Source organism: Staurois parvus, unplaced genomic scaffold (assembly GCF_062004578.1).
Source record: "Staurois parvus isolate SC_StPar_1 unplaced genomic scaffold, SC_StPar_1.0 ptg000530l, whole genome shotgun sequence".
Classification (NCBI taxonomy): domain Eukaryota; kingdom Metazoa; phylum Chordata; class Amphibia; order Anura; family Ranidae; genus Staurois; species Staurois parvus.
Window position 1 is genome coordinate 11,017,255 of NW_028318326.1, and position 19,494 is coordinate 11,036,748.

The following is a 19,494-nucleotide window of genomic DNA, read 5'->3' on the forward strand; positions in this document are numbered from 1 at the left end:
TGCAAGGATGTTTGCCCCCCCCCCCTCCCCTTAGTTGATAATGATGACCTGTGAAAGCATGTATCCCCCTTCTTCATTAGTAGAGATGAGCACATAGGGGATTATTTACTAAAGCTGGAGAGTCCAAAATCAGACTCCCTTCTGCATAGAAACCAATCAGCTTCCAGGTTTCATTGCCAAAGCTTCATTGAACAAGCTGAGGTTAGAAGCTGATTGGTTTCTATGCAGAAGGGAGTCTGATTTTGGACTCTCCAGCTTTAGTAAATAAACCCCATAGTGTCGGCACGGTCCGCTGAGTAATTCCCTAGCTAGGCTATTTCGGAAGTGATCTGTGTGGATGACTGCGGGACACATGCCCCCTTCTCTCATGCTCATGCATGAGACTCCTAATTAGTCTGTCAGTCGCAGGAGAGAGGGTGTGGCGACACAATTTTTTTTCCCATGTGTCGGATTTGTTGGATTACATAGGAAAGCAGAGAGAATTTCAGATGACTGGCTGCTCCTTTCTTGGCCAGACTACAGATAAATGACTTCTGCTGTTATGCTGTGTGAGGTAGACTGGTCGTTTCAAGTTAGATTTTTTGGGGTTTACAACCACTTTAACCCCACCCAGTACTACTACCTATGCTTATATACATTTTGAGCCGACTGCTAGTCCTGTATCACTATAATTTTACTTACGACATCTTACTCAAAGCCAAAAGCAGGGACAGGTATAAAGATATTGGCATAATATAAACTTATTTGTGATTTTTTTTTTCTTAACTGGAGTTTTCTTTTGAATCAAATTGTTATCATTTAATTTCTAATTTAAAAACACTTTTGGATTTCCTTTCATTGGAGCGTATTTCTGCAGTTTTAGATGTTTGTTTAGTGTAAAATAAAGGGAACAAAGAAACTGCAATTTTCAATTATTGCTTTTATAAAATGCAAAATTGCATAATTCTATTGAGTTATGATTGAATATTATTCAACTTAATTGAAGTGTATGGAGTTGTCGCCTTCTGCAAAACGTGAAGTACAAAAACTTATTTTTCAGCTGTCTGAATAAGCCTTTTGTACTTAATTGTGTTTCCCTTTTCTATCAGCAATACAAATGTATATAAAATGTGTGAATGTGAATATTTGTGTTGTAGGAGAAAACAGCATGGTAGCAATTTGATTGGGTTAATTATACGTTTATGTCAACACAGATTTACTACATTGGGTATCAAAACGGAGCATAGCTCAATAAAACCTGCACACAACAAAACAGATTTTAGTATGAATTTAGAATTTTTGAAGTGTGAAGATTTACAGCTGCTTAAGTCTTGTTTTGGCCACCCTTGTTACCAGGGTATAACTGAAAGGTTTGGTTGGGAGTATAATGCAACATGACATCCCAAAGAACTGCAAGAGAATAGTAACCTAGCAGACAGAGCTGGCGCAGGAAAGTACAAAGTTGCCTAAAGACATATGTTGATAACCAGTCTGGCTGTTTTGGGCTCAAATGACAATCTTATGCCTAAAATCCCCTTAAAGCTAAACCCCGAGTCCCCCTAGTTTAAAGAAAATCATTTTATAGTTTAAGGAGGCTTTGTAAGCATTTGCCGTATTGTGCAGAAACATATTGTTGGCCTTCTTCAACCATCTTAAAATGAGTTATTTTTACTTTTACTGGATGGTACAGCACTTCAGCCTTCTGCCAACATCTCCATTTGACCATTCACAAAATGCATGGCTGCCGTGCCATCACTCAATCATAGATAGGGTGGCGAGACAACATTAGGCTGGTGTCTATCATATGTCGGAAAGAAACTCTTACTAGCCCCCTTTTAAACTATGAAAACAATGGTGCTTAGAGTTGACTTTTAATCTGCTTTTAATCCTACTTTCCAGGTATGATCTGGGGGAGCAATTGTTTGGGCAGGTTAGAAAAACTGTCCTAATGACTACTGAGGTCCCCCTGTGAAAGAAGGCGCTGACAATGTCTGCCTATGCTGCTTACCTCCTCTCTCTTCTCTACCAATCTGGAACATTCAACCAGGCAAAATATTCCTGTTCATGGAAAGTTAGCCTACTTTGTCCATGACTTCCCTAGATCTATAACCTGTTTTTAGGCTTTTTTCGTGTTCCCCTCTCTGTTCCCTTCAGCAGTGCTGTTAACACCTGACTTCCTCATCACAGTTTCCAAGAACTGCCAATATAACATGTATGGACCATCTACAATTCCCTAAAATGAAGGCATAGAAAGCCAGATGCCTTTTTCATATCCCCTAGCTTTACATGAAATTCAGCCTGATTTATGCAAATAACACCCTCCAGAAAGAGAAGTGACTTCTGGGTAATGCCACATTTGGAATGGCAACCCTGCACGTGAATGCCTCACTCACTGGATTTCTAAAGCAGTCACGTAACCTTTAAAGAACTCGAAGACTGGTCCTTGGACAGTGCAGTTTTGATCTAAAGGGCCACCTCAGCACTGATCTGCCATACAAAGCATTACTTTACCCAGAATGTTTTATTACATTTGTAGGGGGTTATTTGCACATCCTACCATAGCAGGATTGCCTTATATCCTGCCTATCGGTTCCATACGACCTAGTAAAGACAATCCTGTGAGTTATGAAAGCTGAAGCAAAATTGTGAATGAACCGCAATACACACTCACATGTAGGTTGTTCAGAACATTCAGTATCTACTCTTTCAGACAAACTAACAGGGCTCCATACCAGCGACCTTCTACATATCCTTTGATCCCCCATGATGCATTCTTGAGAGTATACAAGAACTGTGTCCACTCCTACATGTACAAAAATAGTTTTTTGGTGTTTCTCTTTTTGCCTCTTTCTCCTTTCCCTTGCCCTTCCTTTCCCCGTCATTGCTTCCCCCCAAACACACCTTCCTGAACACTAAACTCACCCTCTCAAACACGCACCTTATACCCCTCCATCACTATCTCCCATCTCTCGCAAAACTAGACTTACTTCCTTAGAGAAACAACATCTCCCACTTACTTTACAAGACCAACCGCCTGCTACAGACCAACTCTACATATGCTCAGTCCCATGCTTGATAACCTACCATGAAGTATTTCATTGTATATTGTGCCTATTATATGTTAAATGCATATCCCACCTATTTTCTGTCTTGACATATCAGGTACACTTGGTCACCCAGGTGAATCAACAAGAAAACTGAACAGTAGCTTCCAATGAATCAAAGAGCAACGCACTTTCAAGAAATGTTTTTCAGCTCTCTGTAGAAAGTAGAAACTGTTCTATAATACAGGGCTTAAAATTTCAAGTCCTGAGCTACTAGCTAGGCCTTAAGAGTTACTCGCCACCAACAAACACGCACAATCAGAGACACCTGTACACACAAACATGTACACACATGCACACACATGCGCAGAGACACATATACAGATACGTACAGACACATGTATACACACACAGGCACGTACAGACACGCATACACACAGATACATGTACATACACAGAAATACACACGCAAAGACACATGTACACACAGACACATATACACAGACACATGTACGTACATACACACACACACACACACACACACACACACATGTACACACAGACACATGTACACACACACATACCTGTACATACATGCAGACACATGTACAGATACACACATGTACATACACACAGACACATGTACATGCATACACAGACACACACAAACACACACATGCTGTTAAGTGCTCTCTCCTCTCCCCTGAAGCCCCCACTGACTGACATAGAGGATCATGTGACCAGAGTGAGCTGAAATTAGGTAGGCACACACACACACACACACACAGCCCTATGAGAGCACAGCACACACTCCTTCCTTTGCTTTCACTGCACTCAGCTATTAAGCAGTCTGACGGCTCCCAGTGCCAATGACAGATCCAGCCTGAGCTCCGAGCCTGCTCAGAAAGATGGCCCTGGGGGACACACTCGCCCCCACCATAATTTCCACTTGCCATTGGCGAGCAGGCGAGTGGAAATTTCAAGGCCTGCTATAATATATATATATTTTTGGTAGCAGCTCAGAACTAGTGAATGAAGATGTAAAGAATAATAAACAATTGCAGTGCATTCCTATTAATTCAGTTACAAAACCCTGATTTATTTTTGTACCTCCTCTGCAGGTCTTCTACCACAGCTTGTAGGCGTTGCACCTGAAAAAGCTATTAAACTGACGGTAAGTTGCACAAAGACTGCAATATTTTACCCAAATAAACTTAGTCTGCTACATGAATATTGTTTATTCATTAAAAATTTAAAGATTTCAAAGTTTAGGCTTATCAAAAGGAATGAGCCCTGAACATTTGCTAGGTAGCCAGGTAGCCAAGGGTAAACTCATAATACCCAAACCTCAGGACCTGTCTTACCACATGTTATAGTCATGCAGTGGTGTTAAAGCATGGGAGGTTTCGCAAGCTTTTTTTTTTTTGCACAGTTCCATTTATGTATGCCATATATTGCTGTACAGATATCACAAAGGGTGTTTCTAAATTAGACTTGGACATGTCTACACCTTACCCAGTAGTGGAGCTATGTATACTGCTAACTGCTGTATTTGCTATTGGCCAACCTTTGCATAATGTGGTTTCAAATTGAATTTTCAACCTTATGGAAGATGAGCAAAGGATAGCTCTGATCTAAGCTTTCTTTGTTATATAATTATGGAGCAGTGATGATGCGGAACAGCTTCGTTTTTAGTTTTCTAATGAAAAGCCAGATTTATTCCGAAGAATTATACAGTGAGTGCTATAAAAAATTGCCATGTGTGCTGAAAAAGCAAAATCCTGTGTAGGCCAGAACCACCCAATGTCACCCAGTGCCAATCACTCATTAAAGACATCAATATGTTGAATCACCTGTTGTCTTCTTATAATTTGATAGGATTTTTCCACAGCTCCTCTGTCTTCTCTCCAGGGCCATGTAGGAAAATAAATTCCCAGAAGCCTTAGACTTCATTCACACGGCTGTAAAAATTTTACTGATGTTATTACATGTGTTTTCTAGGAGAAAAGTTCTTGCGTAATGATCATTAAAATACTTGCACATAGATGGGTTTAAATACAGGAAAAATGTGCATGCATACATAACTTGTTTGTATGATAATTTATTTTTCCCCTTTGTTTAGACTTAATTTCCATGCGTACAAATGCGCATACATGCACATATAATCACATGTTCTTAGATGCAGATTTTTGGATTCTGTATTAAGGATCTGAAAGCAACTCATGTTTCACCTGTGTGAATGGCTTCTTTGAAAACAATGCAACTGTTTTCAGATCCGTAATTAAACCCTGGTTCACACTTGTGCAGGCTGCTCGACCCGCGTTTGCATGGGCATGACATCCCATTAATTTGCCTACGTTTTCCACAAATAAAGTTGCATGCACTTTTTTTAAAAATGCAGCCACAGAAAAATCGCATGATCTTTTTTGAATGGTGGTCCGATTTGGCGAGTGGTTGCAGGAACAGATGCAATTCCCGCAACCAGTCCACACAATGTGAACCAGGGCTAGAAATCAATTCTATATATATATTTTTTTTTACACCAGTGTGAATGAAAGCCTTAGTGCAGGGTTCGGCAATCTGTTGATCGCAATCTACCAGTCTACTGCAGGACGGTGACAGGTAGATCACTATCAATCCCTGTCCTGCTGACCCACAAGTGCTCCTTCCCCCTGGCAAATAGTGCAGAGAAGCATCCAAACTGGGAAGCCTAGGCAGAGGCATTTCAGGCCCTGCAGAACGCCCCTTTAATATGCGGCTACAGGGCGGGAAAGCCTCTGCCACCTAGGATATACTAGCAGCAAGTTCAGGCTCACATCCCACTGAGTGCAGTGTGCTGATCCCTGCTGGCCCTTATGACCAGTTCATTCATGTGGGTCTGCTCGTGGAAGACGACATGTGCCGAGAGAGGAGGATTGGCAGGATCAGCACACCAGAATAAATTCTTGTGCCCCAGTAGCTTTCCTGCACAGCTCTGCACCAGGAAAATCCCTCCTGATTCCCAGTACCATAACCCTCTTGTCCCCTCTGTGTGTCCTCCTGACCCCTAGTAGAATGTCCTCCTGACCCCCAGTACCAGTTCCTTCTGACACCTCTGTGTGCCCTCCAGACCCCCAGCCCTCCTGACTCCCCAGTTCCATAACCCTTCAGGCCCCCCTTTACCGTGCCCTCCAGACCATCCCTGTAATATGCCCTTCTGACCCCCCAGGACTGTGTCTTCTTAACCCCCAGTACCGTGCCCTCCTGATGATCCAGTACCATGCTCTCCTGACCCCCAAGTACTTTGCCCTTCTGATCCTCAGTTCCATACCCTCCACACCCCCATGTGCTGTGCTCTCCACTGGCCTGTGTGCACTGCTCTACCTACTACTGACATCTGTACACTGCCCTACATGCTACTGACCTTTGTCCACTGCCCTATCCACTACTGACCTCTAGATGGCTTGCTAGTTAACCAACAAAAAAAAGATCCATGATCTGTGCTGTCTTCCATGTTGTCATGGTAGATCTCCACCTCTCAATGGATGCCTGCCCCTGCCTTAGAGTTCTGGTGAAGAGCTGTTGCCCTCAGGTTGTCAACAGATATACCATTGTATACGACTGTACAACAGCCACACAAAGGGGAAAAATCTATTGGTGGAATTGGACTTTAAAATAATCTAAACAGATTGGCATTTAGAATACAATTAAGCAGTTATGTGTCTTATATCTACAGTATTTCTCTAAAAAATGTTTTACTGTAATAGATGATCCTTTATCTAGTAGCTTTTATGATGGCCATACATGTGGAAATGTGATTATTCAATCTTGCATTTAATTCTGTTTTTGTTTTGAAAAATTATTTATTAATCAGCTATTTTTTTTCAACAAGTGGGCAATTGAGTTGAAGAAACTGATTAAATTCCGAGGAAAATCTGCTCGCTTTCTGGCTGATTGCTTGACAGGGGTTTCCTATTTTCAATCCTTTTCTATTGAACACAGTTGTTCTTTAGTTTATTTAATCTATTTCAACCCAAAAAAGTGATAAACGTTTGCTAGTTGATTAAACTTGGTAATGGTAGATTGCCATTGTTCCTTTAATCACTTCGGATCCTATTAGCAATCAAAAGCTGGTTAAAAGTGGTTTAAATCACACAATGTCTCTGGTCACTATGTTTATTTTGGATGCAAACCTTTAAATAAATAGTTTTAAAAAAAGTGGTTTAAAACCTCTTCCCTAGACTCTCCACACAAATATCTCAACCTTTTTTTCTCCCTGAAGTCTACAGACAGGGCAGGCCAGTGACATAATGGAGCTGGGTCCTCTTCCTTTCTTCTTTACACTAGACATTACTGATTCATAGACGGTTGAGACTAACTTAATGATGACAGCACCACTCTCTGTACCATTACACAGTGAGTGCAGGGGGCTGGCCCATGATACCATGTACTCATAGTTAATGCCTCAAGTCTTCCAGGTTGAATTATGCTGGGCATCTTTCAACCAAAATGACTGAGGACATCTAGTAGCATAGAAGAGGTACTGCAGTGATAGCTCCAAACTGAAGATAAGTATTGCGCTTTTTTTCTTTCTTTTTTTTTTTTTTTTTTTTAAGGCTAGGGATTTTTATTAAAAAAGTTAGCTTCCAGTTGGACTTTAAATAGCCAGTAAATTGCAGCAGCTGTATGTAAAAAATCTAAAACGTTTGGTACATTGCAGTTTAAAATCTCACCCAATCATATCCATTTCCACACGAGAGGCTACCCACTGCATTTCTTTGTCAGACTAAGTTAATACACCCAAGTATGTTTCTATTCAGGCTGTGTACACCTAAATAGCCTATTATATACGACTGAAACTAGTGTGCCTTGGGTATAGATTGCATTATCAATGTATTTTGTGTGTGCTAGAAAACAGCAACACTGCCAGAAATAAGAAAAAACAAGCAGTAGAAAAGATAGTAAGAAAATTAATCTTTTTCTTTATTCATGTTGTAATGTTCTCTTTTTAATGTAGGTGAATGATTTTGTTAGAGACAAGTTTACTCAGCGAGATGGCTCAATTCCGTTACTGGCTGAAATCATGGCTGGCGGCTGTGTGAGTACCTTGTTCAAAGGGTAATGTACAAGTGGGAAACTATTTATTACGGCGATAGTTTTTTGTATTAATTGACTTTAATGAGCTTGTTCAGATGGCAATAAATGTTTAATGTTTTTGATATAAAGAGGACTTGAACTGTGGAAGCTTTGTCCAAAAAATACATGCAGACGGCAAAGGAGTAGTCACCAGTATTGCCTGTGATCTCCTTGTAGCTTTTTCCCCCATTATTGACTTACCATGCCTTACTATATATTATGTCTGTGTAAAGGCGGCCATCTTGGTAAAGCAGCAAGGCTTGACCTTTTCGTGTCAGAGCTGCCCCCTGATAACTGGTAGTCTGTTGACTGGTGGGGGAATATTCAAGAAAAAACAGAAGAAGTGGAGTAAACACAGATCTGCATGAAGCAGAAGAAAGAAGGTTCTTACGTCTGACATTTATTTAAGGGTCAAAACTGGAACTGCATTCTATTTTCTATTTATTGACCTTTATTTTCCCTCTTCTCACACTTACAACATTGCTGTCTTTTCATTATCCTGAAGACTGGTGCGCACACAGGATCTGTTTAGGCATATTAACGTCTGTAGAACAGGAATACAAAGGAAATAAAAACACTTTTATGTAAAGTCTTTCCCACCAGAATCGCCACAATTACAAAAAAGCTAAAAGCAATAGTAAACTGAAAAAAAAATGGGTCTCTGCAGGATAATGTCATAATACAGGATAATGCAGGATTTGCATTGCATACTAGCACATTATGACAGACTTGCTGTGCTGTCACCGCTGACAGGGCTTCCATCTTCACCTGGTCTTCCTTACAGGTATGTGGACTCTGGCCTTTTGAATGGCTGAGCTGTGATGACATCACTCCCGTGAATTCATGCCGGAGTCACGTCCATGGCACAGCTCTCTCAATGCACGGCATGCCGTCCATTAAGAGCACAGTATGCATGTACCAGTGATGTCACTGGCTGCTACTAAAATAAATATCTCCTAAATGGTGCATGTTTAGAAGGTATTTACTTTACCTACAGGTAAGTCTTATTATAGGCTATCAGCAGATGGGTTGGGGACTGTGGTAGAAGGGGAGGATCAAAGAAGACAGGATCAAACACCCTTTTTACACAATGCAAGGGATTAACCCCCTAGTTTCCACAGTGAGTATAACAAGCATTCTTTATTGCATATACAGACTGATTTCACTGTTGTGGGTTTAGTAACATTTTAATTGAATAAAGCTGAAGCTAGCAGCTGATTTGGCTACCATGCACAGCTGCACCTGATTCTGAATGCTCTAGTTTTAGTAAATCTCCCCCATGGAGCCTCTTGCTCTTTTATCTCTTCTGCTGGTAGTGAGTTGTTCTCAGTGCTGCTCTCTGTATTACACTGTGAGTGCAGGGCACCATGGTGATGCCCTCTAAAGGGGTGGATCCATGACACCCTGTACTCACCATATATACTTAGTCTACTCAGCCTGGGTGAATATGAACTGCCTTAGCCTGAGGGGCCTTTAAATAAAGGTCTGAAGTTTGGCTTTAAGAATTACTACTTACATCCAACATTCCAGTCAGCCATTGTTCTTATTAATGTTGTCTCTAGTAATAATAACAATGATTATTGCTCCATCTGACTATAATGCTAACCATGCACAGTCAGACCGGCGAAAGATCTGATTGGTCAATATGAATTAGTGTTGTCTGCATTTTGCTCTTTGCCTTCTTGAGTATGCTTGTACAAAATGATGATCATAATAAAATACTAATAATGATGTCTCCTAATATATAATGGTAAAATGCAACACTGGTACAGTGCAATGATTACATGCAGATTGTTATTAATATAGTTATTTTCACTTACACAAATCCAGCTCTGCCCATGATACATAATAACGCTAAAATAATATATAAATCCACAGATTATAAAAGACTGCAATTCATTTTGACAATTTATAAATGAAGAGAAATAAAGAAAAATAATACATAACTATTATAGGAAGCGTGTAATTTAAATGTTTGCCAGACATGAGTATACCGTATAAATGAGAACAGTTTGTTTGGAAAGCATCCAAACCATAATAACTGTAAATTTAGTGTTTTGCTTAGAGAGTCCACAATGCAGTCAGTAAAGTCTAAAACGTGTTTATATACTAAGCTGCATGCCTGATTTTGTTTTTTAATTGCACAATCAGAATTGCCCATAAGCATTCCATGAACTGAAAGGAAAACCCCTGGATTCCATAAAAAGATTGTATAGTGTTGACTGTAGCAGGCGTTTGATGTGTAGGCAGATTATACAAATGTGTACCTGTCATAAAAAGAAATTAGTCTTGCAAGGTCCAGGGTAGGTCCACGTAGAATTTTCTAACAAGATACAATTATTAAAAAAAAAAAAAGAAAAGCGGAAGGAAGGGTTGGGTCATATGGATGCCCCAGGGTCATATGGATGCAGGACCTAACTCAAAATAATCAGTGGCTTTTGGTGCATCTAATTTTCTAGCAATTGCTGGTCAAATTTGTTTGGCAAGTACCTGGTGACCCAGGGCTCCCAATTTTTTTTTTTTTTTGAAACATAGGTGCATTGTATCTAATAATTTAGTGAAGAGTTTCTAATCTGAAAATGTCCAATAAAGTCTGAACTTCGCTTTTGTAAAGCTTCACATATTTGGTATTTTTTTACTTGATGCAACCCCATCTTTTATAGTTTGGCAAAAGTATAATAGAGAAGAGAGACAGCAGTGCCACTAAGTGTAGACGGTTAAAATCAGGCAGATTTAATGGTAAAATTGCACTCACGTAGATAGGTAACAGGTAGGCATGTCAAGAATGGAGGTCCGGTGGAAGCTTCAGGTCCTTTGGCCATGCTCTGGGTGTTTTCCCGCTGCTCTGGTGGTGTCCAGCGCTCGGGAAGTAGCAGAGGGGTGCAGGGAGACTCGCAGGGATGATGTCACCAAATGAGCCGGATTTCCAAGATGGCGTGCGTTCGGAGCATGCTCACGACTTCATCAGGCCTTCGTCACTCCACATGGACCTTCTACTAACCCCCATTGCTGATGGGCCATCCCCAAACGCACACAGCGTAGATGCGTCTTAGTGCTCTCTCCCCCCACTCGCCTCTGAATGTACCAAAAGTATAATTTGTTTGTTTCCATGAAGTTCATTTTTGTGTATTTTTCCTGAAAATATGTGAAAATAAACAGCTGAGCAAATATACTGTGACATGAAAGATTGCAACTACCACTATTTTCTTCTACAGGGCCTCTGCTTTTAGAATATGTATTGTTGTTTTGGGATTTAAAATAGTTCTAAAGGCTTAAGGTTTATTTAATGCATTCTCTGCATTAAGGTAAAGCTCCCCTCCCAGCCCCCCTCTTATACTTATCTGAGCCTGATCTCAATCCAGCGCTGTGCACGAGCAGCGGATCTCTTGGCTCTATCCCTCCTCATAGGCTCAGAAGCTCTCCTTCCTCCCAATTGGCTCCTGCTGCTGTCAATCACAGCCAGCAATGAGGGGGTTGGACAGAGCCATGCTCTGTGTGTAAGGACACACAGAGCAAGGTTGGGAGTGAGCCCACACAAGTGCCCCCAGCAGCAGGCAGCATGCTATGTTGGGCATTCGGTGGAGAGGAGGAGCCAAGATTGCCAGTGGGCGACCCGAGAAGAGGATTGGGGCTGCTCTGTGCACAACCATTGCACAGAGCAGGTATGTATGACGTTTGATATTTGAAAAAACAAAAAATGGGTTTACAATCACTTTAAAGTAGTTTCTAGCACAAAATGCAGATATTAACGTGTGTGAAAAAATTAAAACTTTCTTTGGTAGAAAAGTGGTTAAAGCTAATCCGTGCAAAAACTACTCAAAATATATGATAAATAGAAAATAGTCATCATTTTCCTTTATTAAAACTAGAGTTGTCCTTTTTAATATAGTGCACAATCATCCCCTCTACAAATGTGGACCTTTAGCTTTTTTTTGTACTTGATTATTAGTTGTCAGCTGACAGTTTTCATCAGAAAATGAACAGTGTGGTTTGGTTCTCTGTCTTGGATTGACGACTGCCTAAAACAAAGGTTCAAAAGTAAACAATTATCTCTTCTTGTAACAAAGTATCATTGCCTATTTGTAACTATTTGCACAAAAAGCTGTCATCTGCTGACCAATCGCTTTTGGTTTTCTGTTACAAGAAAGAGCGAAGCTATTTCTTGTATGTCACTTCCTTTGTTGGAGTCATACGAGGGATGTGTCCTTTCTTATGATATGATCTTTAATGACTTCCAGTTGAGTGAAGCTGACATGTTGGGATTTAAAGAAGAAAAAAAAAAAGTCTCTCCACACTTGGCACAGAGTTTGGGGCAGGGAGGTTAATGACCCCTGCTGGCTTCTAATTCTGAGACAAATCCCCAGGAGGCCTCCGAAGGAGGCTGTTTGTAGTCTCCAATGATTGGATCTGGCAGCCCAGTGCATACCTAGGCCTTCACCTGTCACTGCACAAAGTTTGCTTTCAGTTCTGTGTGAGAAATGCTGTTGTGAAGAAGTGGGAGCAATCAGTAAGAATAACATGTGTCATAGACAGATATAGCAAGGGCTGTGTTCCTGCAGGACAGCGAGGTGCATCTCTGCTTTGTTTGTACAAATCTGCCCATATACAGTGTACACCGATTCTGTACAGATCAGGCAGCCTCTCCATTTCATATGATTTACTGTTATGCTTTATACACTTTTTAAATATGTTGAGCATACATATTAAAATATTCATGGTGATACTGCAAAGGGTTTAATATCTCGGCTTGAATTAAGATATTTTAATCAGATTTCAGTATAAGTAATGTCAGCTAAACCAATATATGATCAGGCTGGTTTTGAAGAAGGGAAAAATGAAATGATCAGAAATCACATCTTAGCTAATCTAACTAAACTCAGGTTGGTTACACTTCAGCTGTGTATTAAAGTGTTACTAAACCCACAACAGTAAAATCAGTCTGTATATGCAGTAAAGCATGCTTGTTATACTCACTGATGCACCTAAGGGGTTAATCCTCTGCATTGTGTAAAAAGGATGTTTGAGCATGTCTTCTCTGATCCTCCCCTTCTTCTACTGTCCCCAATCCATCACCTGATAAAACAGAGCCTTGGTGGCAAGCTGCACATGCTCAGTTTGGTGTGTATTGCTAGAGAGTTTTTTTTTTCTTGGGAGAGTGCATTCGATCAGTACAGGACCATCAGAGCTGTCCAGGCAGAAGGTCAGGGGTACTGCAGCCTCATAGGACAATCAGGGGAGAATGAAAACTCCTCCTACAAGCTTTAACCAGTTCTTGGCCAGACATTGACAGAAGTCACAAGACCGCTATATACTGCTGATGAGAAAAGGTATTTAGCAGTTTATATTTACTTCCATGTTGTGTGTACTGTGGGAGACCAGATATAATGAATGCTATGTATGTCTACATGAACTCAATCCAGTGTCAGCTACACATCATTGCTGTGAACTGGCATTCTGAAAACGGTGGACCATGCCTGTGCAGTGGTGTGTTGGCACTGCTGCTTGTCACCTCCCCCAGGGGTTCATGTGACAGGGTGACAACACAGGAGAAGAATTGGTAGACCGTTGACACACCAACAAGGACTGCCTGAACATGGTCCTTCATTGCACAATTACCTGGTAAATTTAGAAAAGAGAAAACAAAATCACGGCAAATGTCTGTACTTATTTCCTGAATTAAACCTTTGGAGTATTTCATGCAATCAGTTTTCCAAAAATGGTAGCGTCTTGTTTTGCCATAGATTTAGTTAGTAGAATTTTTTTCTTTTTAGCAAAACTGATGCTCTCATGTTTACCTGTACCAAATGTTAGAAACCTTCTAGCAAAGCTCCATGTCAAAGCTGTGAAACAATCAATTGATGAAGGACCGAGCAGAACAGCCACTTAATTTGCTCTGACAAAGTCCCATCACTGAGACAGAGGATGCTAATTCATCGCTGGAAGTGATGGTGATTGAGTCTTACAGATTTGATCAAACTCTTTGTTCTTGAGATTGTCACGGCGACATCTGTCCTGATATTATTAGTAGAGAATCTATATGAAATAAGTGCCAGCCTCTAATCGGATTTCTTGTGCTTGGGAAAAAGGTCCAATTCAATTATGGGATGGGAACACTGTACAGACATGCCCCATAAGCAATGTGCAGGTTGTAGCTCTTTGATCATCCGGCATGTCTCAGTCCTGTTGTTCTGCGGATTAAATTTACTGAAATGGTTTTGCTACTGTGACTGGTACTGTAACTTTGATGAAATGAGAACTTCAAAATGTCCAAGATAAGACCCTGTTCATGCATACTTCGATGACCTGCATTTTACTGCACTGCATGAGCGCAGGTCACTGTTAGGACACACATGAAACAATTGTTTTCTATGTGTCCTGTTCACACATGTGTGTCCCCTGCCAACGGATGTGCATTGCAGCTCACCACAAAGCCTAGTAATGCACTACTGGGTATTATAGTGTGCTGCATTACAAACATTTATTTCTTGCACTTTGATGCATTTTGGTGCCTTAGAGAGCACATTGAAATACATTGGCTGCCTTAATGCAACACATGTTAAAGCAGTATTAAACCCAAAAGCATACATTTATTATATTGCAGCTAACCAATTCTTAGATGTGATGGCTGCATCAGTTTTCCTTTTTAGGCTTTCTTTCTTATATTTTCATCTGGTGATCTGGCCAGGAAGTCTGTTATTTTGCAAAAGAACAAACTCTCTTCAAGATGTATCAGTTTACAGGGATGAAACAAACCATTTAACACTGGCAGGGGTGCTTACAATGATCAGCTTTTGTTTATTTATGCAAAAGCTTTATCCCCAAAGGAAAAAAACGTTTGCTGTAACTGATTATAAAGTATTAGCTGGAGTTTGGCTTTAATTTGTTAGTGTATTTGAATCTGGTAGTACATTTAACACTCCCCTCCCCTGTGCTCCTTCCTCCAGAATAGAGGCACTCTAATACAGGAGGTGTGTTACTGGCCAGATCACCAAGTGAAAACAGAGGAAAAATTGCCTAAAAAAACAAGAAAACAAATGCAGCCAACACATGTAATGATTGATACACTGCTATAAATTACAGTTTTTGTTTGTACTTTAATACCACTTTAGTGCAGCACAAAAAATGTGAACCCAGCTTTACAGAGATTTTTTTCTTCACTTTTTATACAAGCGAAACAATTTTGCACACAAGGTAAAGGAAAGCCTCCGACAACAATACAGACAGTGATAAAAAGCTAACAGAGGCTCTAGCCTCCCCTACTCTACAAAGAATAAAAAGGTATATATTTTAGTATCGCTGAGATTTCCCTTCACTTCCTCTCTGGTATAATGATGTTAGCAGGACAGGAAGTGAGGGAAAAATCTATCTTAATGGGAGCGCCCAATAGTAGTAAAAACCATGCAGGGTTGCTAATCCCTCCTTGTTCTATCCAAAACAGGGAAAAATGGTTTAGTTGGACATACACTTTAAATTAAACCTTTACTGGAAGAATATGATGTAATTGATTCCTTGTCAAGATGCTAGTTGGCTGGCTGCAAAGCTGGCCATATTAAGTCCAGGTTTTGTGAGTCTGGCCTTGCGAGTACCAAGGCTCAAAAAACCATTATTAAAGTGTTACTAAATCCACAACAGTAAAATCAGTCTGTATATGCAGTAAAGCATGTTTGTTATACTCACTGTGGAACCTAAGGGGTTAATCCTCTGCATTGTGTAAAAAGGCTGTTGATCCTGACTTTTCTGCTCCTCCTTTTGTTCAGATGTCCATGTCTTATCTTCTGATAAGACAGACTGAACTGCATCCATTCTGCACATGCTCAGTTTAGTGTGTATTGCTAGAGAGGTTTTTTTTTTTTCTTCTTGGGAGAGTGCATGTGATCAGCACAGGGCCAATCAGCACTGTCCAGATAGAGGTCAGGGGTTTTGCATCCTCCTAGAGCAGAAGGAAAACTCCTCTTACAAGCTTTAACCAGTGCTCTGCTGGACACTGATAGAGTCACAAGACTGCTGTAACTGCTGATGGGAAAAGGTATTTAGCAGTTTATATTTACTAAAATAAATGTATTTACATGTTGTGTGTACTGTGGGAGACCAGATATAGTGAATGCAGGGTCCTGGGTTTAGTAACACTTTAAGAATTGGAAGGGGCCAGGCAGGAAAAAGTCGGCTGAACACTGACTGCAGGTGCTGTATGGGTATTTTGACAGCTGCAGGTCAGAACAGAATATGTGAGAATACAATTGTTGGCAGCCAGAGTTTCATGCATCCAGCTTTAGGTTCATCCAAAAAGCTTTAATACCTTTAGAACTTTCAGACCTGGAACATATAAAGTTGTTGTAAAGGCTTCAGGTTTTTTATCCTAATGCATTTTATGTGCTGCTCCCCCAGCAGCCCCTCTAAATAGTTACCTAAACCCAATCTCAATCCAGTGCGGGGCCTGAGGGCAGCGTCACTGCTCTCTCCCTCCTCATTGGACACAGTGAGAGCAGCGGGAGTCACTGGCTGTCCAATCCAGTTATTAGGAACCGGGGGCAGGGCCAATTGGCACTGAGCCTCTCAATAGACACGCATAGCACAGCTCGGGATAAAACCTGCACGTGTGCCACCATAGGAAGCGGATTTCGGAGAAGAGGAGGAGCCTAGAGCGCCAGCGTGGGAAGAGGAGGATCAGGGCTGCTGTGTAACACCATAGCACAGAGCAGGTAAATATGACATCTTTGTTGTTTAGAAAAAAGAACCTTTACAATCATTTTAATTTATTCTGGGGGTTTTAAACATTCTTGTTACGGGTCAGGTTGTCAAAGAACTGAAATCAGACAGAGCCAGCAATAGCAACTAGTATTCTTACAAGGAGCAAAGGTTCTCTCCTATATATCTCCAAGAACAAGTTTCATTTACAGTACATCTTTGTAAAGGGAAATATGGGGCAGCCAACACTGACCTCCTTCTGAAAATGAAAGTTGACAGGTTATTGTGCCAACCTCCTGTGTCCTTTCTGAACCACCAATGTGGAACAAGTATACAAATCAGGAGAGTAGGTGCCAGGCTGCCAGGTCGAAGCAGTGATGCAAATTGTAACATGTATATGGGACAGTCCCAGTGTGGGGGAGTTGTTTTGTGTGTCGAAGGTTATGTGCCTACAGGCAGAAATCCAGTCCACCTGATTTGTGTGTCGAAGGTTGTGTGCCTACAGGCAGCTATCCCGTCCCCCACTTAAAAGAATATTTTCCAGCATGTTCATGTTAAGTAAATACATCTGGTCCCTCCTGGAGAACTCACCAACATGTTTAAATTCTACAAGGATTCCTTTAGGCAATTATAGATTGTTACAGAATTACAAATTTCTCAAGATAGCAAAGAATGGAACATTTTTATTGTACATTTTGTTTATAAAGCACTGGGTACCATTGCCCATACTTATTTTTCCTCAATAGGAACCCTTGTTTTTCGGAAACCACCTAAAAATTTGCCCTGTATGGATCTAGAACACTGATTGAAGGAAATCTTCCAGTACGTTACAGATGGAACAGAAGCTTACAAGCTAAGGTGACAATAGGATGGGACTAGTCCATTGTTCTGTATGAGTCCAGAACAAACCTGGCTCCCCACTTCCACCCTTCTTCATCTAAACATCCCTCTGTTCTGACAGTACCAGGGGAATTTCTCCACCATCAGCCTGCATACAGACTGGCCAGTACAATGCATAGGACTACTAATGTGCAAATACAATTATTTATTACAGTTACTTATATAGCACCGTCAATTTACTCAGCACATTACATATATATTGTACATTCACATCAGTCTCTAACACTCAAGGGGTGTACAATCTAAAGTATTAGCAAGCATTAACAAAATATAGTGTGATCTGGCCAAGAAAGATCACAGTAAGAAACGTAGAATGACTAAGTTTCAATGCAAATGCTTTAGGGCCCATTCACATCTGTCTGGTTCTTTGCGGTATGTTATGACGCATGTTAACACGCATTGTGTTAAGGTGGCTTGTTTATTTGAACGGGCTGCCAATGGACTTAAAAGCAGAAATGCAGCATTTTTGTAACGCAAACGCACAGTAGTGTGTTACTGTGCATTGCGGAGTAAGGCAGTGCATTCTATCAGTGTATTGGGGTGCTATTGAAAATTAATGTACTATGTGTGTTGCAGTAAGCAGGCCCACTTGGTGCAACTACTGGTAGAGGACAGCAGCCAATATTAATGAATGCTGTTAGAGATCGGGTTCTTTGTTATGAATAATGGATTGCATAACAAGCTAAAAGCTGGCTTGTCCATTATTCATTTCTCTATGAAATGTCCAGAAATTCCACACCCTGACAATTTTTGTTGTGATATTACTATTACGTCATGATCTAAACCAGTGTTTCTCAACCTTTTTTTTAACCCCTTGGTGCCGGCGCCTCCCAGCCCTTTAAGGGTTTCAGAAGTTGGGAGGCGGGGTTTTAGGGTCATGTGACCACTGTGATTCACTCTCACGGCAGTCACATGATTGGGAAAGAGGAGATTGGGACCTTTCTGTGAGTACCGGACATGTACCCAGATGCCGGGAGGCCGCACATTTGCATGCAGCCAGCGCCAAGAGGTTAAACAAGGCACCCTTTAAAATTATGGACAGTCCCAAGGCACCCTTTAAAATTATGGACAGTCTTGAGGCACCCCATTTTAGAATGGGGGGACTCAAGACTGTCCATAATTTTAAAGGGTGCCTCAGGACTGTCCATAATTTTAAAAGAGCACCCCATTGTAAAACGTGACAAACTATTCTAATAGTTTTATATAACGCAGCAACATCCACAAATGTAGGACACCCAACATTAGAGGGGATTTATTCTTCCAAAGCAAATACACTTTTGCAAACTGGTACTGACTAGTATTCCAATGTTTTTCTTCTCCCTCAGTTTTTCTCCACCACTGAGCTAATGTGACCCCAGCACTGATGGAGAGAGGCAAGAGAGGGTCAAACTAGGATGCTGTGCAGGTAGCCGACATCCTCCTTATCAACTGATGATGCCATTGGTTGTCAGGACACCAGCGGCTAGAAGGTCGTAATGGTGCACAATAAAAACCCGTGACTGTGTAACTAAAAGGCAGGCTTGTTCCACCCGCTGGCTTGTATACATATTTTGGGCAATTTTTAGACATTTTGCCAAGGCACCTCTGTAGAAACCTCAAGGAACCCTGGGGGTTCCTGGGTACCCTGGTTGAGAGAGGATGATCTAAACAACCCTGCCATTGATTGAGCCCTGGTTTAAACTAATGCGGTGCGGGAAATGCAACTAATCCTGTGCATTTCCCACACCGCATTGCAACGGCACGGTGTCCATGCGATCTGGTACAAGTGTCA

General features: G+C 41.0%; 1 protein-coding gene across 1 annotated transcript in view; it reads left to right on the forward strand.

Annotated features, from left to right (window-relative positions):
- The window catches only part of SLC25A12 (solute carrier family 25 member 12), a 201,235-nt gene that overhangs the window by 139,041 nt on the left and 42,700 nt on the right, over window positions 1-19,494 (forward strand). The window contains exons 12-13 of the mRNA XM_089690512.1: window positions 4,145-4,197; window positions 8,020-8,100. Coding sequence (XP_089546638.1) covers window positions 4,145-4,197; window positions 8,020-8,100 — 134 coding nt within the window. The remainder of the gene's footprint in view (window positions 1-4,144; window positions 4,198-8,019; window positions 8,101-19,494) is intronic.